General features: G+C 44.0%; 1 protein-coding gene and 1 pseudogene across 5 annotated transcripts; both read right to left on the bottom strand.

Annotated features, from left to right (window-relative positions):
* Window positions 1-270: 270 nt before the first annotated feature.
* On the bottom strand, window positions 271-24,096 carry LOC146196498 (uncharacterized). 5 transcript variants are annotated; one of them, XM_084598256.1, is made up of 4 exons: window positions 23,848-24,096; window positions 13,820-13,928; window positions 11,259-11,861; window positions 271-2,887 (listed from the first exon to the last, which is right to left on the bottom strand). In XM_084598256.1, exons 2-4 carry the CDS (start codon window positions 13,922-13,924, stop codon window positions 2,576-2,578), a joined length of 1,020 nt encoding a protein of 339 aa, XP_084454382.1. In that variant the 5' UTR covers window positions 13,925-13,928; window positions 23,848-24,096; the 3' UTR covers window positions 271-2,575. The 5 variants fall into 5 exon arrangements, with proteins under 5 accessions (XP_084454382.1, XP_084454381.1, XP_084454379.1 ...); XM_084598255.1 differs by having other exon boundaries at window positions 23,856-24,096; XM_084598253.1 differs by having other exon boundaries at window positions 13,523-13,928; window positions 23,848-24,094.
* LOC146196499 (uncharacterized) lies at window positions 7,065-11,244 on the bottom strand (annotated as a pseudogene).
* Window positions 24,097-24,216: the final 120 nt, after the last annotated feature.

Genomic DNA, 24,216 nt, shown 5'->3' with positions numbered 1-24,216 from the left:
TGTTTGCAATTCACTGTAGCTTGTTTTTCGGCTGAAAAGCTGTCCTGTGTGCCATCTCATTGCAGATGGCGATAAGGGTGTGGTACTCGTGGTTGGTGTCAGTCCGACGTCCCTTGCTCTCGAGGCATTGCAAAGAGAAAGGGGGGAGGAGTTGGCAGGCGCTGCCGGCTCCTGCCAGTGTTAGGTCCTGCACAGTCCGACGTCGTGTGGCCTTTTTCTTTCACATCCAGCAAGTTGAGCAGGGTCATGGGTGTACATACACAAGGCCAGAGTGGTGCTATAGAGGAACAGCCATTCCCTCAGAAATGGCATGCTTTGCTAGCTCGTGTTGTTTGTTGCTAGAGTGAGAAGGGCCTCTGGGGTGGGGGGAAGATGGCAAGGGCACCAAGGTATGAGAGATGCGTGTCAGCTTCGCTTGTGAGAGAAGGCACAGAACCTAAGTCACTAGCACCCCGTATGTGCACGAGGGTGGTGATATACTCAACGAATTACAACTATCAGTCCTTCTCATGCGCCCTTATTTCATTGTCTGTTTTTACAGTTGGCGTGTTGTTGGTTTCAATGCTAGGGCTGGAGGGTTGGCCGGTGCCTTGCGTGTTTCACGCCAGGCACCAGACAGAGCGTTCATTCATGACTGTTTTTGTCATTGTTTTCCCTGAATGCCCCTTGTGCACTGTCTTTCTCCTCTCCCAACAAAAGGGAGAGGGAAGATTATTTGAAGAGGGTGCAATGTCGCGAGTTCTTTGCGACATAAAAGGCTTTGTACATTTGCTCATGGCTGTAGAATATTGTAAATATATGTACAAGTCATTTGGAGGGTTTCAAAGAGATAGTAAAGGGTTTGTATCTCAATGCTGGGCTTTGCGTCACTTTTCTTTCACTCGACTGCATATTGCACAGTCTGCAGTGGTCTTCAAAGCATGGACTTGTGCCAACATCCAAAAACAATTTATTTCCTTGCGCTATCTCTATAGGAATGAAACAAACCTGCATATAGGTTGCCAGGTGCAAAATGCACCCAAATAATCCTATCACTGCAGCAAATGCACTGCTATGAAAAAGAATCAGTGCAGCTTATTGCTTACATTATAAAAAATATCTAACCACTCTTAGGTATGGAATGCAGAGTTAATAAAAAAAAAAAGTGAAACTAAAGACTCTAGTGTTGACATAATTTCATGAAAATACAAATCAATAAATGGCACACACTTTCTCTAATAAACTTGAACAATGTGGCATTATTTGTACAAAAGAAATGCAGTAGACGACATAGATCAGTTCACTAAATTTCATGTGGAACAGCACTAGTCTAGGTGAAGCTCATCACTAATTTAAGGGGGGATGCGACCTTTGAAAACCGAAAAATCGCAGCAGTCGATTTTCGAAAGGTTATATTTATCGATGCCTGCAATGTTCTAGCATCTGTTGCAGTGGTACTTGGAAAACAAGGAAATTTAGAAAAAAGGCCTCGTCTTGCCCTGTTATACCTATCCAGAAATTACCACAATGAATTTCGCAATGCCAACACATTTCGCAAATTCTGCAGGCCTAGACCCATGTGACATACTCCTGTAACATGAGAACCAGCGTGCACAGCTTTATGAAACTTAATAGTTATTCAAATGTCTATGCTATGAGCCTGCCCTAAAGATTTAATTGAGATATCTCGACAAACAAAAATGTTTGCGTTCTATCAACCTTCAAGGATTGTTTTCTCGAGCACTTTTTTTGCCTAGTGTGTAGCTACTTAGGGCAGCCGTATCTCGGGAGCCACTTATCAGATTTCCATAACGTTTCTTTTATTCCATACCTTAACAAATTTCTGAGGGCAAGAAAATTTAATTCTTTCAAGACATTGTGTCTGGAATTAATGACAAACAATTAAAATTTGATTAATGCAGGTCTGACACTGATTAATGGGGCTGTGGTAAAATTTTTCAGCGAGGAAATTTGGAAAAAGGGCATTGTCTTGCCCTGGGGTAACTATCCAGGAATGATCATATTGAATTTCAGCGTGCCAGCACGTTTTGAGAATTCTCCACGTCTGTCCTAAGGGACCTATGTAAACCATCTTGATATATTTTTTTGAGAACATGAGCCCACCTTCATGAAACTTGGTGTACTATGAGCCTGCCCACAATATTTCATTCAAGTATCTCAAGAAATAAAAACTTTGATGCTCAAGGGTAGCCTCCCCCTTTAAGCCAGTGCACCGGAATATAAGTTGGAAACAGAAGTTAGGCACAGACTTTAAATCAAACAGTGTCAAAATCAACTGCCACACACAAGGTTGGTGGGGCTCCAGCCTCACCTGGATTTGTATAACATCCTGCTATCTATAGTGACGTGCCATTTACCAAGGCACTCGATTAAGGCCTACTTGCAAGGCCTTAACTACAAAGTATACAGAAGTAAGCAAACTGCTGCCTCTCCCTGGTAATTTTTCACATCTTTAACGAATAAATTTCGCCCAAAAGCAGCAATTAAAAAAAAAAGTAAAAACAACACTCCTTGCATGTTGTTCTGGCTGATACTCGGTGTAAGCATTTTCAACCTGGCGAGCTCTCTACAATTCTCAGTAGGAACCTTTGCCAAGAAGCTGCCAAGTGACCAGGACACCTGAACATGACACAAATGCAGCTGCAGCCATGTCCTGGCGCGCATTGTCGCCCCCAATGGCATCGCTGTCAGTAAGGTTGAGCCTAGTAACAGTCGGTGTGCTGCAACAGGTGCAGTGAAGCACAGCATTGATGTCAGCCAGCAATGAGTGTCTCCACCGTATCCTTGCTTCGTCAACGAGGGCATCCAATGTTTCATACTTTTTCACCAGCTCAACGCACTCGGACATCACTTCCTTCCAATTGAGGCCCATCACCATGAGCTGACCCTGTTGGCAGAAATGTCAATGTTAGTAATGAAAAAAAGTTACAGCAGTTCACTTAAGTCTTACACATGTGGAAATGCATTTCTACATATGCCTAGTTCCGTTATGAGCTCATTCTGCATCATTTTGTTGCTCTTCCTAGTCTACAACTTCTTGTCTCGACACATTGATGTCATCACTATCTTATCAGGCACTATCTAATCTGCTGATGCCATATGATTATCATTAATGTTGACCAAAATTCCCACTGAGTCAAGCTATCAGTCTTATCAATATTATCTCATTATCATGGCTAACTAGTAATATGTACACCACATTGCTATGACCATTCTACTAATGATCTACTGTTAATTATGCGGTCACTATTAGTTATCGTCCTTCTCATTGTTGTAATTTCCTGCACACACTTCGTGGTCGCCCATTCTCCAGATATTCTGCCCACGCCATCCATGAGCCAACAAATGCTTTCACATCAATAATTGTGTAAGAAAGCACCTTTATATGCTCTGTTCTATAAGAGGAAAGCATTCACAATAAGTTAGCCTAACAGACAAATGAAATTTGCATCTGGAGGCCGATACTCTTGGATGCAGATGAAGAGCGTCCTTTATTTCTAACAATTAGCTTTATTTAACAAAAGGCAATGCATAGTAGTGAAGTAAATCAAGGGAGCAGGGTTTCTTCACAGTGGCTTTCACCTCCAGGGCAGCAGAACTGAGCAAGTCCAAAGACAAGATGGTGACGTATGCTCGGCCACATTGCAACTCAAAACTATGAGGCAACGAAACCATGACAGTAGGGGGTGGAATCTCGGCACAACACACCAGGACAATATTCATAACCAACTGCTCAGTAGTGAACGCAATGTAGACACGTCAGGTGACCAAAAACAGAAATGAAATGAGCATGCTTACTGAGTCATGCACTCTCTAGCATAAAATCGTAAATAAATGAATAAATGACTCATATGAGATGCTTCTAATGTGTGCACACAGTCTTGCCTTAAAGACCTTGCAATACCAGTAAAATGGCAAACTAGATATCCACGGGAAGTAATCTGACATACACTGATGACTAGGTGAAGGAATATTAACCACTGATTCTTGGACTGATTAAAAAAAAAGGTCTGTCAGGCAGCCTTGTTCATACAAGCAGCAAAAAGCTGAATGGTGGTTACATAACTGGTAATGCAGAAAATCGACACAAGCTGGCAGATGATAATGATTGCTTACAAAAAGGGGTGCTGCCTATGCTAAATTTTCTGCCCCACCCAGTGGATCTGAATGCTATCGCCAAGTGTGCCATTCGAGGGCTGGGCACAAGTGCTGACAACCAAAAAGAAACTGCTTCCTCGCCTGCACTTGGAATCGTTAATCATTCAGACTACTAGCCACATCCTCAACCAAACGCTGGAAACCTCAACCCTGTCTACACACACTTTCTGCATCCTTGTTCCTATATGCACAAGGCTCCCATATGGGAGCCGAAATGTCTTGTTTTTTTACTCAGTCAGTGTCCCATTTTCACGTGTCGACACACTTGAATTCACAGACATGAAACCACTGTGAAAATTAGTGTGGCTTCATCACGAAAACTTAAAGGAGAATTGGCACAAGGCGACAGGTGATGGTGGCCATTCCCCGTGACAGTGTATGATAGTGTGCCCGTGGCATGGCACCTGTTGCAGAGTAGCTATACCGCCTCTCGCCTGCCCCACACCGTCATCCTCTTCACGCTTGGCTGCACCTTTAAATGATGAGAGACACGCTTTCTGTGGGACCCTTCATCTAAACAGCTAGTACTGTACAATGCATGTCAGCCAGAAAGAAACTAAGAGCATCATACAGAAGCATTAGTGCAGAATTAAAGGTGAGAGTGCATGCCCAAAACTGCACCTGAGGTTTGCATTGTGGTACCACACTACACCAAGATTACGTTCCCTGTTTACTATAAAGTATGTCAGAGAATGACATCAAGCAGCCAGCATTCACACCCCAGACTCTAACTAACCTATGCTTTTTGGTGTTTCACTAGTAAATTTGTACTCATCTGTTCACTGCTGCTAACGACACTTTCATGTGATGAGGCTGTATGTGGAGCATTATTATATGAAGAGGATTGAAGAGTGACACACGACACACATTCCTACAGGTGTTCTTGCTGAATTTAATACAAGTGCTGACAGAAGTAATGTAAGAGGTAACCAACCAATATATAATCTGTACACCATGCAATTCAATCCTGGTGCAAAATATTTAATCTAAGTGCCAGCATATTTAACCATAATGCTAACTTGAGTCAAAGAGCACCAGCCAGTTTAATCCCAGTGCCAAAACAAATAGTTCAAGCACTAGCTGCTTGAACTCTGAAGGCCGAAGAATTTAACCTAGATCCTGAAAATGGACACTGCAGACATTCTGAAGCATGAATGCTGAGAATAAAGCAAAGTTGAGTTAATGTTTAAGATTATGCGCCGCCTGAGTGACATGACTGCATATACTATTTCACTTTCATCACATTGGTACCAATTTCTTGTAGCAAGCAAGAGCCGCGGAAAAAGGTAAAACCTCAACTTTTGATTTAAAAAATAATAAAAAAACACTTGCAGATTGCAGCTTGGACGCAAAACCAGTAAATTAGATACAACTGCCATGCTCTGATGCTGGACAGTTAAACGCATCGGATCCCCATGATGATGCCAGGTGTGGCAGTCATACAAAAGTCGGGCCATTTTAACCAGATCGTAACCATAAGCAAATATATTACTGAGGTTCAATCATAACTGGAGATCACTAGCAAAAACGAGACGCAGAGCGTAGTGTGATGGACAAGGCAACCAGAATCGTAGAGCCAGAGCACTTTTTGCTTGCTTTACACAGTAGATTGAGCACAGCCACACCAGAGCCATGTCTTATAATGCAAGCTGAAGATATGGAAGCTCGATTCTCAGTATTATCACCTCAGCAAGAGTGGTTAATTTGTCGGGGCTATTATCCAAGCTGTGAAGAGTGCAAACAATCTATAGGTTCATACAAGCACTGAACATTCAGTCACTGAAATAAAATTTCATTATCGGGAGAGGGAGGGGGGGGGGGGGGGGGGGAGTATATGGCTAATAGCACCACCTCACGCTTTACGCACGTCATTTTCCCACAAAGCTGCCTGTATAAAAGAAAAGTTATGGCGGTCAAAAGCAGCACACTCTACCTGCCATACCTTTTAAACAGAATGTCGAGCAGCATCCAGCAAGAAACAGTGGCGATGCAATGCGCCCTTTTCGTCATACATCTCAGAATTCAGTTCAGTTCAGTTCAGTTGTTCAGTCGTGTCCGACTCTTCGTGACCCTATGGACCATATCACGCCACATTTTCCGGTCTCTCACTATCTTCCTAACATCACATAATTTCATCTGCAGCGCCTCGAGGATGCCGTTTAACTATCGTGTTCACTGCCTACCCCTTCTCCGGTGACCCTCAACCTTTCCCAACATCAAATCTTTCTCCAGCGACTCCTCTCTTCTCATCAGATGACCAAAGTAGCTGAGTTTTAACTTTAGAATTTGACCCTCCCTTCGCTGGAGAAGATAATGGCAACCCACTCCAGTATTCCCTGCCAAGAAAACCCTATGGCCAGTCACATGTCAGAATAGTGAGCGCCAAATCCTTCCGCTTGATTGGAAAGCCTGACTTCCGATTTGAATTTTGAAAGCATTTTCTCTATAGGGGTAAAAAAAATGGACTGCAAGGAGGCAGCCGCTTGGTGGAGCACCTTTGCAAACAGCTTCTGCACTAGGTTCTTCATTTTATACACAAGCTGATATTTTGGACGAAAATTTGTTGAACATGACCCAGTGGATCTTGTCAACAGCTGCACAGTGTACGACGCCATTTGCAGACATGCAGGCGAAAGCATTAAGGCAAGCTCCGTTGGTGGCAGCCATCGTCTGCACAGCAGGCTGTCTGCTAATCGCACAGCCGGAGTTCCTTCAGCATCATATGCTGTACCTTATCTCATTGATCATCGATATGGCATGATCCTTCGCACTGTAGCCATTTCCTACGAGCTTTGCAGCCACATCTGATGCTGTCTCTGTTGCGGTCAACTGACCTCCGAGTAACTTTATGAACTAGATGTGCGCGTCCGGTAGGGGAAAGTCGGGAGGAATGGCACACTTTTCACAAATATATTTTTAGCTTTTTTTTATTTTGAATACAAACAGATGTTTTATAATTTAAAATATAAAGCAAAACTTGTTGCACAAATTCTGGGAAGCAATGTTTGCTACCTCTTCAAGGGCAGCTCTAAAAAAACAATTTACAACCACCAAAATCTGTCCCATTCCACCCCCACCTTAGGGTGGAGTGGGACACCACTTGGGAGGAATGGGACATGTGTAATGCTGTAGTGACAACTTCATTAGCGAACATTATAAGCTGATAGTTCGACTTCAAACTTGAAGCAGGACTGCAGGCGCTTTGTTGCCCCGACAGTAGTCGGCACCGGCAGTTTCATAACAATGTCGGTGATTGGTACAGTTGCTCTATCTTCGTGAAGAGGAAAGTAAAACTGGGAGCTCTCATCTTTCTTTCGAAGAAACCGGACACTGACGTCCAACTTCTCACAGCTCTCGACTCTGCCCGCGTAATAGACGATAGATTTTTTTTCACAGAACCTGACGAGGACAAATTCACCTTTTTCCACTCTAAAACCTTAATTCGGCCATTCGACCTCAGAAATTTCGTGCCTCTCATCATCGACACTTGACATGTCACTGCCCGAATCGTCAAAGGCAACGGCAACAGTTTCTTCGTCACTCGAAGAGCTTATATCCATTTGACGACGCCGTTTCATTTTTGGATGAGTAGTGGCAGCAATCTTAGCTGCCTTTGGTGCTCTTTTTTTCAGACTCCGCCGTGCAAACCTCTCGCAGTTGCTTGTTCAATGGCACATTTCTCTGGGGTATCTGTAAGCACTTTGGTGCTACCCTTCTTCCTTCCTTTTTGCCCTGACTTGCGTGGCACAGCCTTTGGATAGGGCCTGAGGTCGCTTGGAATAATGCGACTGGAAGAAGGAGCTGACGTCGATGCACCTTCATTGGCCGTGGGCGTGAAGACATCTCTGAGGATGTTTCGAGCTGCGTTAGAGTCCGTCTCCGAGTTCAGAACTTTTCCTTGAAGGCTTGATCCATCCATTTCACATATTGCGGTAGCTGGCTGTGGTGACAGCACTCCGCTAGGGGAAGCTTCGGGTCTGTCAGTCACTGAAGACATCATGTAGTCGTCCTCAGTGAAGGGCTCGCTATTGAAAGGCCAAATACCTGTTTTGTGGAAACCCGAGATTATATTCTTTTGTGTTACCGTTGATACGTAGGCAGATCCCACTAGTTCTCCAACGTTGTATATGGAGATGGCCTTCCCTGGATTATTTATAAGCCAGTCATTGCATGCAGCGTTGTAGAGAGATTTGAATGGTCCATACACAGATACATCAAGTGGCTGCAAGCGTTGGCTACAGTGTGGAGGAAAGGTCAGCAGAATGATGCCACTTTCTTTGGCCTTGTTGATGATGTTGATGTTGACATGGCTTTCGTGATTGTCAAGGATTAGAAGAATAGGTTCTTCCTTCGAGCACTTTGTATGTGTCACAATGTGCTGTAATGCCAGTACAAACAGCTCGCCGGACATCCATCCTGACCTGCTTGCCAATCCAAGACTTCCGGCTGGGGCGCCCTTCAGGAAAAAATCTTTAAATCTCGCTCGTGGAAAAATGAATACCGGTGGCAGAGCATTTCCTATGGCATTGACAGTGCATAAGACGGTCACCAGTTCACCGCGTTCTGCAGATGTGACCTGGCCAATTTGTTTCTCTCCTCTTGCTGCGATAATCTTTGGCGGATTGTGGGCAGTTGTGAAGCCTGTTTCGTCACAGTTGTAGATGCGTAGATGCGGTCTGGAGTTAGCTTGTGTCGGTCGTAGACGCCTTTCAGATTAGAAAGGAAAGCATCGACGTTGTGCTTGTTGAAGCTCGTTGCCCGGCCAAGACTGGTGGCTTCCGGCGATCGAAGCGACAGTTCAGGATGACGGTCCATAAAGCCCAGAAACCAGTCTCTTCCAGCTAACTTGTTGACTTCCCATGATGATGGGCACTTCCGACTTAATGCTGTTGCAAACTGGTATGCCAGGGAACGAACTTGCATTCTTGTTAGTCCATAGTGCATCTTGCTTGCCTTCAGCAAATATTCTTTCAAAAGTACCTCATCTTCTCCTGTGAAGACCATATCGCAGACCAAGTTGGAGTTGAACAAAATACTGTCTCTTGCACTACAACCCTTGTACTTCTGTACTGCTCGACCAAGGGTTGATTTTGAGATTTTAAGAGCTTCTGCTACGGCCCTTATACTTTTTTTTTCTTCGCAAACTAATCTCACAGCATCCAGCATCAAGCTCTTCGTCGTTCGAACCCTCTCGGGATGCTTTTTCTTGTATACCCTTGGCATCTTCCTGAAAATTCAAATGAAAAAATAGCATGCAAATGTAAACAAGCACCCTCACAAAGCTCAAAAATGTCGGCTTTGTCTAATTCGTTGCGTGCATTAAACAGCACTACAGCTGTAGCCAACTAGTTATGCCCTTCTCCCAGGAGGCTCACGTTTCAAATTGCGTCTTTATTTCCCCATTTAGAGTGCCCTAGCGTGAATTTTCATCTAACCAGCATATCTTCAATCTCATGCCATTTTGATGGCACCGAATAAATATTACCTCAAAACATGAAATAAACAAAAATAACTCTTTTTTAGGCTAATGCGGCTGAGCCTTGCAGCAGAGTCGCTAGCCACAGCACTAGTCGTATTGCCGGGAGGAATGGGACAGCGTCCCGTTCCTCCCTCATCTTAACTGTCCCACTCCTCCCAAGCAGCATTGCACCAACAAAGAAACGTTCCGTGGCGAAAGTTCTCTCCTTAGACCCAAACATTTTACTGCACGAGGCACGGCACAGATGCACCTTCTTGGACAAAAATTTATATTAGCGACCTACGCGTTCTCTAAATATGATAAAGCTGTGACTAAAATAGCAGATACTTACTTTTGACACTTGAATTCGGCGATTTCTTATCGGAGCAACTTCCACACGCCACAGAAATCGGCCATTACGCCCAGGCTATCCATATGCTAGTGCCACCTCGAGATTATTTGAAGAACTTTTTTGAACGAGTTCCTAGAGAGATACACCAGGTGTCCCACTCCTCCAACCGTCCCAGACCTCCCGACTCTCCCCTAGGCGATCAACGATACTTTACTAACTGCAATTCTGGGCACTTCATTCACTGCCTGCTTTAGCTCCTTCAACATGTATGCAGGGTTCTTGTTGACAGTGTTATCTAGAGCGGCTACAAAGTCATTTAAGATGCCGCCTTTCTGTATCGGTCATCTCTATGTCAGTCGCTGCAATGGATCTAGCTGTCTTTGTAAACATACCGAGCACGTTTGCCATCTCTTCCGTGCCATGACACATGAAGAGTTCTAGCTCTTTTGTGTTTGGAGACTTTGCTGTTCTTTTTTCTTGGCGCATTTGAAGGCTTGGGCAGCAGTCCCAGTTTTTCGTGCTCAATAAGAACGTCCAAGCAGGAATCATAGCCTCATGGAGCAAAAACTGGCGGGTTAATGTACACGACAAAATGAAAAGGTATGCACTAACCTTGTTGTTTGTCTACGAACAACACCACAACCACCTAGCTCTCGTATCTGTCGTATAAATGCAGACCATCCAGCAATAACTCAACACAGGTAAAAAAACATGCTGTCTGCTTCAGAACTTTGCTTTCAAGGCACATTTTTCTCTATGAAATTTCTCTACGAATAAAATTGTATTTACTGCTTTTAAATAATTTTGTTTTTTACATGCCATACAAAGCAGTTATTTATTACAGAAGGCAGTTCAACTCACTGATTTATGATAATGAGCACGGAAATCTGTACCATCCTCCATTCGCTATGTCCTTATCAGTCATTTTCTGCAGTCCAAAGTGACTCCCGTGTTCATTTTCAGCAAATGGATTAAGTTGGTTGGCACCAAGATTAAAGCAGCTGATGCTTGCACTTATTTCATTGGCACTTCGATTAAACTGACTGGTGCTCATATTATTTGAGTTGGCGTTTGGGTTAAGCACGCCAGCACTTCAATTAAGTGTTTTGCACTACGATTAAATAGCACGGTGCTCAGATTATATCGGTCGCATCTTAAATGATTTTTGTTGGCACTTGGATTATACTCGGTGGCAAGACCTGGAGTTGCATGTTCCTGCACGACAGCACAGAGGATCTCAATGAAAAGTGCTTCACTACGAATAAGGGGACAAAATGGTTGCACTCTTACCTGCCACGCTACCAAGGAAGGCCAGCCTCTCTCAGCCATGCTGATGATTGCATGACGAATGGGGAACATGGGCCACATTTGATATGCATCCCGTAGGTAGCCGGAAAATTCCTCTTTCAAGCTTTCACAGGCTTGCCTGATTTTTATGGCCATCCGTGCAACTGTCTCCCGTCCTTCAAGGCAGGCACGTGCAAAGTGCTGCTCCAGCACATATGACACACATGTCAAAAGCCCATCAATGCCTGACCACTCGTAATAGTAGCCACGCACGAAGGGACAAACCAGTATGGGGCAAATGCTCCCTGCCGGTCCAGAGGGGAATAAGTCCAGCATCCAATTGGTAGTCGACGTTGATACACGACTGACATAGTGGCAAGGGTGGATATGGGGTTGCTTCCGGCCACGAAGGTCACTGCAGCGTGCTCGGCCCAGTTCCGCTAGCTCAAACACATTGTCCTGGCCCAGAACGGGGCTCTTGCTGCTGAACTGTATTATAGGATTTCGCCGGTTGTATAAAGCCACCTCGTAGACCCAGCGACGCTTCAAAACAAATGGAGACACCTTCTCATCAATGCCTCTGTAGGCACGGCTCAGCATGCCAACCTTCGGGGAGAAAGCACAGGTTGAAAGAAAGCATCAATAAAAAAGTTTTGAAATTACGTTCATTTTCTTGCAGAATCAGTTCACAGAATCGGTGAAATGTTTGAAGGGTTGCTAATAGATGTGATGCATAGAAGAAGTGCCTCAGCTACAGATAAAACAAAGCAGTGACTATAGTTTTACAACAGTTAACAAATAAGAAAGGAAGTCGGAAGGCAACTGGCAATTTTTACCATTTATGCAATACAAAAACGCACATTTAAACATAACAGCACTGCTTTGTAGCTTCCGTGCTCATAGGTAAGCTCAATGACCTTCTCTTACAGTGCCGATGCATTATCATTAATATATTCTAATAATGCAGTCTCTTGCTTCTATGCAGTAGCAATAAACAGAATGAATCGCTTGCATGTGATGGTATGGGCACAATGGCAGTGGATTATACACCATTTTTGCCAAAGGTGACCAGATAATAGGGTTTGCTTCTCAGCCCTTAGGTGGAGCCCTTGTGGCACCCCAAAAGACCAAAAGGTCTCGAAGAGTGAGGACAGTGGTCCTCCTTACCTTAGGCAGAATTATATTAAGAAGTGCCACAAGTGCTCTGCTACATGGCTAAGAAACCAACCTCGTCGCCTGGTCACTTTTGACCAAGACGGTACCAGGTTCTACAGTGCTACGCTCCATGCCAACTTGTTTGGCAACGAAGGGAAAGGAACGGGCCAGAGCACTTGTAACTGTGCCACTCCATTACAGTTTGGCCGCAATGCTTCATCAATATGGAAGATTGATGTCACCATACTTGCCCACAAAAAATTTATTTCAGAAAATTTTTTGCCGTGACTCTTAAAATGTTGAAAATGTACAGTTATGTTAAGAATGGCTGTTAACAATACAGTGTGTTTTAAGAGACCATATTCCACTATGTGAAACGAAAGGGCACGTCTTGGCTCTGTGGCTTGAACTCCATTACCAGGGGAAAGCTGCCACAAAGTATAGTAAGCGCACTTTTATGTATGGACACGGTGCCCATACCATTATCCGTACCATTTATGCTTGAGAAACCAAAATGGCAGTGAAACTATCATATAACAACTTTTTCACGTGTGTGTACAATTTGTTGATTACTAGTAGTCACACAGCAAGCTGTGAATCAAATAATTATAGGGAAACAATACTTGAACTCTGGTGTTCCTAGCCTGATTTCTGGAAGCATGGAGCTGGAGGTATCACTCACTGGTGTTGTGCAGTAAGGGGGAGGTGCACCAACAAAACTAACTACAGCAGCTCTGACTCAAAAACATGCCAGGGTGTTAGTGATGTCCCACATCACTGAAGACTGATAAACAGTAAAAAGAAAAAAGGTAAACTAAGAGCACAACACCAAGACAACGAAGAAAGGATAGAAAGCACACCACTAAAAGGAAAGAGAGAGAAAAACCATTTTTAACTAATCATAATTGGTAACAGCAAGCCTTCTAAACAAGGATGGCAGATTTACCACTGACCGCAGCTGATATGTACTTAGTTTGTATCCCAACTCTAGTAACCATTATAAAGGCTCAGGTGCCATCCAAACCAGATGACACATATCAAGTTTTTGTGGTTCTTAAATAGTAAGTGATGCTAACCTTACTCCAGTCAAGGCACATTTAATAGCGACACACCTTGCAGGCAAAGCGAGTGCTGTGTATCTTTTCCCACGTCTCGCCGTTTTCAAACCTGCAATGCGTGAGGGTTGCTGGCCGTTCCGCAGTAGAACACAGCTGCAGGACTTGCAGCAGCCACTGCTTGGGATCCTCGGACTCAGAGTCGGCAGGCAACAGGAAGCGATGCCACAGGCCCCGGCACCACAACAGAGCAAGGCGGGTCCACAGAAAATTGCTACTTGTAAGTTGGTGCAGGTGGCGACAAGTGCAGCCCAGGCTGAGCAAGTCAAATGGGTCTGAGAGCTGCAGACACACCTTGTGCAACACCAGGTCCGGAAGGCACAGCAGTGATGGCCCACCGCCATCAGCGTAGCACCCATCTTCCACTCCTTGCAGTGTGGCCTGCTGTGGATCCTCCATGTCACTGATTTCAGAAAGCACAGAGGACGACAAGTGGGACAGCAGCCAGTATCTCGTGGGTGAGGGATTTACCATCAAGGCTTGATAAGGAGGGAAATATTGCTCGTACGGGCCATTGTTTTCTCTTAAAGAACGAAGAGCTCACTTTTGTTTTGATCTGGTATCACTGTGACCTGATTAGGTCACAATGATACCGCAGCCTGTTTGTTCAGGAATAGGTCGCAATGATACTGCAGCCCCATGACAACTTAGTTGTTTTCCAATCTACCCTAGCAATAACACAGGTGTTGGGTAGCAAGTTAAAGAAATGTGGCGGGTCTACACTGTGGCACTTCTAACAAAGTAAAAGATGAGCGTATATGGTACTGCACATGGAAGGCCAGTCTCAGAGCACCACCTATGCCTGGCTGCATACCCAAGATTGCTGTATTTGACTACTTTAATGACACTAGGAAGCCACAATGGGAGTCAAATTTGCTTTTTTAATAGATGTCCTCAGCATCTCTGAGCTCGGTCAACAGTGAAACTTCATGAAGATTACTAAACCTACGGAGCAAGCAAATACTGCAAGTCAGAGTAAATAAGAGGCTCCACATAGGTTGCTGCTACCAGACTTTCGGCTCAAGGATTTTCACAATGAGCTTTACAGGCAGATTTAGCTTCAAACTATCACCTACATGGAACAAACTATGGTTTGAATAACTGTAGCATTTTTAAATGAGTACGAGCAATTAAATAGTGGGACCTGCACATTCACAAGCATGTTATGAGCCAGGTTAAAAGCAAGTTGTACTGCTGAGTATGAGTTTATTTCCCACAGCAACTTCTAATTTGACAGAGGCAGGAAGAAAAGCTCATCTACCTATATTTCATTGCACATTACCCCTAAAATGCCCAGCATTGCTCAGGAGCAACGGCCAAAAATTTTCCCTCACATATTACAAATTTTGTTCTTTCTACTGCCAACAACATAGAAAACAACTGATCTCATCTTTTTATTAAAACACACTGAATGAGTACAGATGGCATGTTATTGCATGTTGATAAAAAAAAAATAAAGGGAATAATAACCAATAACTAGCAGGACAGCAGGCCATTGCACAGATACAAATACTATAATGTGTTGCAGTCACTTCAGATGAGACAAGGCAGAATAGACAGAAAGGAGGGGAGGGGGGAAATACTTGGAAATCGTTAGGTTGATTCTCACCACGTCTTTCCTGATCAACTCAACTGATGTTTTCTGTGTTTAAATTTTGGTTTTAATTAGTGGCTTGCCTTCACAATAGTCTCTGTGTGTATCAGCTACTTCCTGCCCCTGTGACCTGAGCCTCGAAATTTTTGCGTCTTCTCAAAAACCTTTCGTTTTCATCAGTGCCAGCCCTGAATCTCAACATAAGCATCCAACATGGCCAAAACCGCACTAATGTCTCGGGGCACAGTGAATGAGTAAGAAAGCGACTGGCTGAGCAGTGGTGAACCTCATTCATTAGACGTGGATACGAGTATTGATAGCTTTGGATCACACAATGAACAGCTAGCTAAGAAGTACACATTCAGAAGAGAAGGCAAGATAATCCAAGAAAAAGGAAACCAAAAATACAACACTGACCAATCAGGCCCAACTGGACCGAACCAATTGGACCATTAGATCCTAGACTATTCTTGCATCTTGCAAATATTGACAAAATGGTTTGTTTTGGTTTATGGGGCTAAACGTCCCAAAGCGACTAAGGCTATGGGAGATGCCATAGTGGAGGGCAGGGGCGTAGCGCTCCCCCTCCCCTCAAGCGGCCCCCAATTTTTTCCGTATTGTCATGCACCGCCAACTTGTTCCTTTGCCATCGTCCTCATCCCCTGCTTGATGCTGCTGCTTCCTTTTTGTCAACATTTGTGGCTGGTCCCTTTACTGCAGCAGATTGTTACACCCCTCCCCCATTTATCTCCTGCACTCGCGTCCAGAGACTCTTCTTAAATACTCTCCAACCATCACTTTTTTATATTTAGAGAAACCAAACGTTTCCGAGCTGGCTTGACGCCTTATTCAGGGATGACAAAGGACTTGTATGCAGCTATAAGCAAACAAAAGGAGGAGAGAGAAGAGGCTGTATGCAGGAGGTGGGGAGAAGAGGGAGTGGGTGTTGAAAGGGGTGGGAAGATGAAATTCTGTAGTGCACCTTGCTTATAGTGACCACTTGGGTGAAGCAAAATGGCTTGTTCAAGCACTTCCGCATGACACTGACGAGAAAACATGTCTAAGAGAAATTCGCCTGTGGTGGACTAAATAGGACGCCCTAGAACAGATCTCTGCCATTGCACTGTGTCCGATGCCCTCAGCCAATGCAACTCCCAGTGATGCTCACACCTGCACCAGCTACTCCAGATTCTTGTCACTCTGCAGATTACCACTGCCACTGCTGAGAGGTCTTTTGCAAGACAGCCTAGTTGGTTTGGTACTCCTTTACTCCCATCGAGAAATAGCTATAGCAGCTTCTGAAGTCATCGAAGGTTTTGCGAACGTGAGCGGAGGGTAAGCGTTGTTCTTTAATAAGTTTTTTTTTCATTGCATTGTGTGAAAATGCGAGGTGTGGTATAATTTTGAGTCAACTGTAACCTCACACAGAGACAAGCAGCACTGCATGCGTTTGACAATGCATGTAAATCACGCGCAGATTTATGTGCAGATTTGCAAAGTACACTTGACGTGTGCATACATCGATTGACACCGAGGCACGTGAGAAATTTCAACATTTAGCTGTCCGTTTTATCTACTACCGATACAGGCGCCATGATTCACCTTTGTCTAGGCTTCGTCTTCATGGCCCTATTCCCTTTGATGAAAGGAGAAAGCTGATAAGACTAGCCTTTCTTCATCTATATCTTTTTGAACTTGACCATAATCCCATTAATCCTGAATGCTACCATATCACCTGTATTTGTAGAACATGCACCAATTCAAATTTTGTTTTCCCGCGAACGATATCAGAATGGAATGTACAATCAACAAACAGCCCGTTGTACTTTTTCAACTGTGCATTTTTTGTTTGTTTTGCAAATGCATACTATCATATGACAGATTTTTTTTTTTTTTTTTTGTCGTATTAAACTTACTGTACTGATCTCTCCTGCTTGAGCATGGTATGCTCGCACTATTTCCTGAATAAAAACATATATAAGCTCGCTTCTCCCATGAAGGTTGTCCCATGCATGAAGGAGCTTCAACGCATATAGCCATAAGCACCATTTGCACAAATTGCCACACAGGGGTGGTAACCTTGTGATGGTAACCACGCAGAAGTCTGTTAGAATGCTGTGTAAATTTTTCACATCTAGCAATGGCTCATAAACTTAGGATTAAAAAAAAAGAAAAAAAAGAAACGCCTCACTGTGCAGCTGCAAATAATTTTTTTCTGACATATTTATGTTTCTTTATGGATTGTAAATCATCGTCCAAGTTTTCAGCTGCCTGAACGATCCAGCAAGGTAAATTTTGAGACTTTAAGGAGTTAAGCTCAGAAGGCTGAAAATAATCCAAGGAGTGTTACTGTTCTGTGCATTAAATTCTGGATATAGCCTCTGCACGTAAACCGATATTTAAACAAAATCATATCCTGCAAATAACTCCCTAACACACACAACTCAGAATGCAATTTTTGCAAGTCGATGCAAGACGCTAAGAAGAAAGTACTTTGAATCACCAGCTGTTGCAAGCAGCAAATGGAGCCTTTAGTTCCCCTGGGTGTAAATACATGCAGAAGTGCTTAAAAGGTGTCCACAGTAAAAAAAGAAAGTGGGAACGGAAAAAACAAAATACAAAATAAATAAGAGGTGCTATAGTGGAGCACTACTGACTAATTTTGACCACATGGGAATCTTAATGTGCACTAGGACGCACAGCACAAAGGCATTTTTGCATTTCGCCTCCATCAAAATGCAGCCACCGTGGTTGGGTTTGGGCCCGGGTACTTGGCAATAATTTTTAGCAGTGCAAATGAGGTGGCAGCAAGATTTGGCGCTGGCTATTCTTATTGGGGAATGGACACCAGTCGTGGTGGCACAGTGGTTAAGATGATTGGCTACTGAACTGGAGTACCCAACTTCGAACCCGACTGAGGTGGCCGCATTTCGATGGAGGTGAAACGGAAAGATGTTCCATATGCTGCCTGATGTCAATGTATGTTAGGTTCCCAGGTGATCAAAATTATTCCGGAGCCCTCTTCTACAGCACCTTTTTCCTTTTTCTTTTTCAGTCCTAATTCCTTCCCCTTCCCTTACAGCCCAGTTCAGCTTTCCAACACAGGTACTGCACCTTTCCTTCCCAATAAACATTTTTACTGGTTGGGCATCCGTCTAGCTTTAACTTTGCCAGGGCCAACACTTTAAATTTATATTCAAACTTTCATAAAGGCAAATGCTGCGTGCTTCTCAAGCCACACAGAGAAGGTAGCAGTAATAAAAAAGACAATCCATTCTAGGCACTTTGGCCAAAAATGTGAAGGGCCGAACAAGAGGTGAGGTTAGGGTGAGCAGGTCTGTTTTCCAATCTTAAACAATGGGGGAGCTGTATTTGTTGTCTGTTTTCCCTGCCTTGTCTACGCAGTGTACGCAGAAGAGTGACTTCATCAAAATGCATGGCTGCAGCCTGCCTTGGCAAGGAAACCATTCACAACTTCTACGGGCTATAGACCTTCTCCATGTTTATAAACAAACAAGGCGATCGGATGCTTTAACTACTTTCAGTTGAGTAAGTAATCGGACATTTTTCTTGCTCGTAAACAGCGCGTGCAAGCCACATACAAAGTATTCCGCTGGAAACATCATTTCACTTTCAAATGATTCTTCATGCCAAGCGGCAAATGAGCATTGTTGGCAAGCAAGAAGCCCCTCACTAGCGTCGAGCGGCTTTTAGGTAAGCATGGCAACTGTAGCAAGGGCATTGCGCCTTGGAACCGCGCAGATTTGATTATCCTTGCATTATTCGTTGAAATCGCCACGCTGCGCGTTAGTTGTATCTGCTCTCTTGTGGGTGGCTGTCAGCGTTAACGCTCGCAATTTCATCACGGGTACTCTTTTAGCTTGCATTACAATTACAAGCAGCAGCTGTCACAGTGGTTCCATAGTTAGGGCAACCCAGTTCTGTCCTGGCCACTGTGACCGTGTTTTAATGTAAAAAAACTCAGAATGCAACAGTGTGCCACGCAGTACATATATAGCTGCTGTAAAGGTCCTCAGTCTTAATCACGAGTCCATATGTCGATCGGCGATGCTAAACCCCACTCAGCATATGAAAAATGCAGCTCCAATCAAGCAAATCAGCAGCTGTTAATGCGCAGTGGCAATCTTCATCACGGAATAGCTTAAAATAATTTGAGATTAACAGTGCGAAGGTTAGCCATGCAACATAATCATGGAGGAGTTCAACACAGACCGCTCGCGCAGCAGCTCACTGCAGATACGTACAATTACCAAAGCAGGGAAAAAAAGAAAGACGCATTTGAGGAATTGTTTACGTTGGAAAACACACCTACACATGCTCCAACAAAGACAAGGCATATGCATTGGAATATACTGCCTGCCTCATCTACACATGTTCCGTGCGCAGTCACACCTGCACCAAAACAAAGATATTATTACGTGCAGTAAAGAAGTCCAAACTCGAGTTATTTGCGGCTTTTGAGCAGGTAGGCCGCTCTGGCATAAAGGTGAATAAGCTCTAGCTTAGCCGTGACAAAGTGTTTGCTGCATATCCAATGAGCCGGTGCCAGTATCCAGCCTTCGCGCTTCACTGCGGCGGCCTGCCGTTTACGATGACTTTTGTAGGCTAGAAACCTAAGCAAGCTTACTAATCTTCCCTTTCTGTGCCTTTCGGCACATGCCACGGTGACGGAACTAGTTGGCATGGTGCTGTTTATTTATTTCAGCAGCAGCAAATCAGCAAACCACCCCACAATCACGGTATGCAAAAGCAACTGAAATGTTATTTTGCCTACTATGTGAAAGTCATTAATGACAACAGCGCTACCACATCTTCGTGACGTAGCCAGACTGAATGAGGCCTATAGGGGGCACCATTGGAAATCCAATATGGCTGCCCTTGAGGTAATGTGGCAGTGACACCAGCCTTGTGTTGTGCAGGGCTACGTTTCCTGAAGCTGCATTCAAATGTCTATGCAAGTGCTCTAAGGTGCAAATTTGCACGGTACCATGAGTCGGCGTACAAGCGCCTTGTGAGTAGGCATCGTAGAGATGTGAAATAAAGGACCCCTCTGGTGTGGCTGGTCTGGTGTGTGGAACGTCTGGCTGCTGACAGCATTGTGCAGCAGGTACCACACGTTCCTAAGCAGCTCTAATCGCGCCACTAAGGGCTAAGGAGAAACATGAATACCGGTAAAAGTTTCAATTTTAACCTGGGGACCATGGGCACTCGCGGAGATATTGCAGATATTGAAGATATTGCATTGTGCTTTCACACTTGTAGTATGAGTATGCTGAGGCTGTACTGCATATGGCATCGTTTTTCACTTTAGCATACACGCCGCCGCATTGCAGCACTTAGCCTGGGCACAATAAAAGAACATTAGTACAAGGTATCAATGATGGTCTGCTGTGACCATTTTAACCCACCAAGTATCTTTTTTTTGGAGCACCTCCAATAGGCTACGATTTTCAGTTTCACAAATAATGATGAAGCACCGACAGAAATATTATTGCAAAAGCAATACTACTCTAGGTTTCAAGCCTTGAGCGTAGCGCGGCCAGTAGCCAAGTCTTACCCACGTGACACTGACGTCACACCCTACATGACACTAGGGTGAGAGCTGGGCTACCAACTCAAGCGGTCGGCACGAGCTGCCAACTTGGGTCTCTCGGTTCACATGGGACGGTTATGTCAGAATCAGCCTGCTAGGACCCTGGCATTCACGTTACCCCTATAGGCCACTAAGGCATGTTGATACGGCTTGGTTAAAGCGGGGCTTTATATGTCGGCTGAGGAAGAAGAAAAAGAGAAGAAGAACGCTCGGTCACCCGCAGGTAATGCTTTCGCTCAATATTTGGTTCAGTAGCGTTGAATCCTTGTAATTTTTTTTTCAGCAACAACTGGCTGACAAGCGGGGTAGCTCCAGCTTTGACAAGAAGCTCCAGCTATGTTTTTTGATGCTGCAAACGGGCTGCATGTCTTTGCAAAGTTTAGTAGATGTTCCGAATTTACTATATATTCGGCAGCTACTGCCTGCAAGCACTGCATCCAATGTATCGAGCAAGAAACAGATATTCTTAATTTCCCAAAACATATTTTTTTGTAAAGTGGTCTCCATTCAAAAATGTTACCTTCACGAATGGTTTACAACTTACGTCCGTTCATATGACTTCTCACAGCAGAAATGAGCATTATGGTGAGTATTTCAAGCGTCGCAGAAAAGTGAGAACCATGAATAAACTGAAAAAGAAGAAGATGGCTACACCATTCATACTGTCGACCTCATTTCATCAAGATGCTTTTCACAGTGAGTAACTGATTTTGACTTGCTCACACTGAGATATCAATTGACTAATCATCATCTGGGGCATACAATCCAGAGGTAAGGAGTGCAAATTTATCCCGCCTTCGGTTTGCTTTATGAGGTTTAACATCCCAAAGCAACTCAGGCTATGAGAGGCACTGCAGTGGAGGGCTCCTGAAATTTCGACCACCTGGAGTTTTTTAATGTGCACTGACATCGCATAGCACATGGGTGCCTTGCTTTTCGGCTTCACAGAAAAGCGGCCGTCGTGGCCGCAATTCGATCCTGCATCCTTGGGCGCAGTAGTCGAGCACCCTAACCACTGCACCACCCCGGCGACGCTGTCCCGCCTTTGACCACGCAGTTCCAACACTGTGGTGTGCTGAAGATTCAACTGCCTTTTTATGTTTTCTGCTCATACTGTGTGCTCACAAGCCCACATGGAAATTATATTAAATTATATTATTAACCTGTTGCAATGACTACAAGCAAGACGAAACGCAAAATGCAATTACGCGCTACAAGAACTGTTTGACAGAACTTTACGATAAGAAGTTGGGCGGGAAATACCGCACCAAATTGGTGAAGCAGGTGCCGTTCGCCGGGTATCATCTCAAGGGCAGTACAGGAAGCGACCTCATCATACGTGAAAGTTACATGCAGAGTGTGGTTCTGATTAATAGTGCCTACTGTTGGCCTTGGGCGAGAGAAATAGGCAAGTGAAACACGCTTTTTGCCCAATTTTTTTCCATGTTCCAATTTCAATCATTTTTTTTTTTTTGCACTGATGTGAGGAATGCATGAATAATTCATTTAACCAGAATAATTGGTACTGATTAAAATGCCAAGGTGCTCCTTTAATATGCCCAGAGTCTATTGTTCTTTTTTTCTTTTCTGGACACAGAACGAGTGATGTGCGACGGCATAGGGCCATTTATGCATGAACGTGGATGCCTTCCACATTGGCATTACAGGGCCCGTATTCAGAGTTTGTGTCGTTATCGAAAGTGTCATTATATTCCCGACCTCGAGTCATCTGATTGGCGGAAATGACGCAACATGTTGCCACCTCTTTTCCTCCCTTCCCTTACGACGCGGTTCAGATGTCCACAGAGCAAATGTGACAGATACTGCGCCATCAAGTTGACAAACATGCCGCCACTCTGCTTAAAGATCGGTGCGTCACGCATCCAAATGGTCTCTGCGATAAAAAGTTTGGGCGCTATTTTCAACGAGAATTTGAGTTGGAATGATCGTGTTGATATGGTGGTGAATAAGCTGTCAAAGGTTGTCGGTATCTTGTGTCGATTGAAATATTTTATGCCGAAGCGTATTAAGAAAATATTGTATAATGCTTTGTTTTCTTCTGTTGTTAAGTATTGCTTTTTGGTGTGGGGTACCACGACTTTTACTAATATTAACCGCTTATACCTCCTTCAAAAGAAAGCCATTTGAAATGTTATGAATGCTCCCCGACTTGGACACACTAAACCAAATTTCAATGAACTTCAAATTATCCGCTTGCCACAATTATACGAAACCTTACTCTTGCGGCGGTATAAAATCGGTGTTCACAATAACAACTGCCTGGTGATAAAGCAGTCAGGATTGCAACGCAAAGAGTCAATACACACTACACGAACGACACCTAAATGGCTTGTCTAAGATCCGAACAAATTATAGTTACCAAATGCTGAGCTGCACTCTCCCGCATCAATTACATAAATAGTCTGAACAAATGTATAATCAAAAATCGGTTGCTTTATGTTTGTTCTTGTTTGTAAAAACGATATTATGCTATGCACCACTGCAATGTCTCTGTAGGGTGTGTACGACCTCGTCAAACCTTTACACTGGCTTTTTGCTGGCGCACCCAACATCCTCAAGATGTTAAATAAACATTATTGTTATTCTTCTATCCCTTCTTGTAAACCAATTATTATTTGCAACCTCTTCCGGTTTCGTAGTGGTAACACCCGGTTCTGGCGTTTAGACCAATCAGATGACTCGAGGTCACGTGAGATAGCGGCATTTCCATAACGGCGCAAGCTCGGAATACGGGCGATATTCCTGCCATAACAGGTGCTGCATCTGCACAGACGAGCAGGGAAGACAACCGTGGACAAGAAACGACGCAGTAGAAAATAAATGCATGCTTTCGTCCATAACTTCGTCAGAAGGTTACACGATTGGACAGGCACCTACAAACACAGCCATGTAAGTTGTTTAAAGCGGCAAGAGCGGTTTCGTTTTATTAAACCAAATTAAATCAGCAAAAAAGCTATGTAATGGCAACATTTCACAATGAGCCCAGCTCACGACTGAAACGCGCAGATGCCCCACCGTGGTTCATCAGACTGGGAAGCGAAAACACGCGGCATAAAGGCACACGACCACCACGGCACGACTGTCTCTACTCACCTACTTACAGCATGTGTTACAAAGCCTGCGTCACCTCACCACCAAGTTTGTTTTCTGTTACTTCCACAAATGAGATTTCAAAACACCCGTCTTTCCGTTGCGCATAAACAAGCGCACAAACAACACAAATGAACAGGGCACGTGACATAGCATGTGACAACAATTTTCGTTGCACACTTGTAAACAAAGCCACAAAAGCAATGTTACTCATAAAATCAAGATACATGCAACAACATTGGTTGCATCACCGCCTGTGCGAGTTATTGAAAACTATTTAAAACGCAATCAAATGTAGTGCCTCCTAGTGCAGTGACTATGAGTGATGCATGGCCTCCAAGAGTCCTCACCATAAATTGCAAATCTTTGAGA

Source organism: Amblyomma maculatum, chromosome 3 (genome assembly GCF_055883805.1).
Source record: "Amblyomma maculatum isolate TAMU_Amacu chromosome 3, ASM5588380v1, whole genome shotgun sequence".
Lineage (NCBI taxonomy): Eukaryota > Metazoa > Arthropoda > Arachnida > Ixodida > Ixodidae > Amblyomma > Amblyomma maculatum.
This window is presented reverse-complemented; position numbering and strand designations above follow the sequence as displayed.

What these genes read in the sequence shown, in the direction of transcription:
- LOC146196498 (XM_084598252.1), bottom strand. An exon ending in GCACTCGCTTTGCCTGCAAG is followed by an intron (nt 11,862 to 13,522) that starts GTGTGTCGCTAT and finishes TTCTCCCCGAAG; the next exon opens with GTTGGCATGCTGAGCCGTGC. An exon ending in CTTCCTTGGTAGCGTGGCAG is followed by an intron (nt 2,888 to 11,258) that starts GTAAGAGTGCAA and finishes TTCTGCCAACAG; the next exon opens with GGTCAGCTCATGGTGATGGG.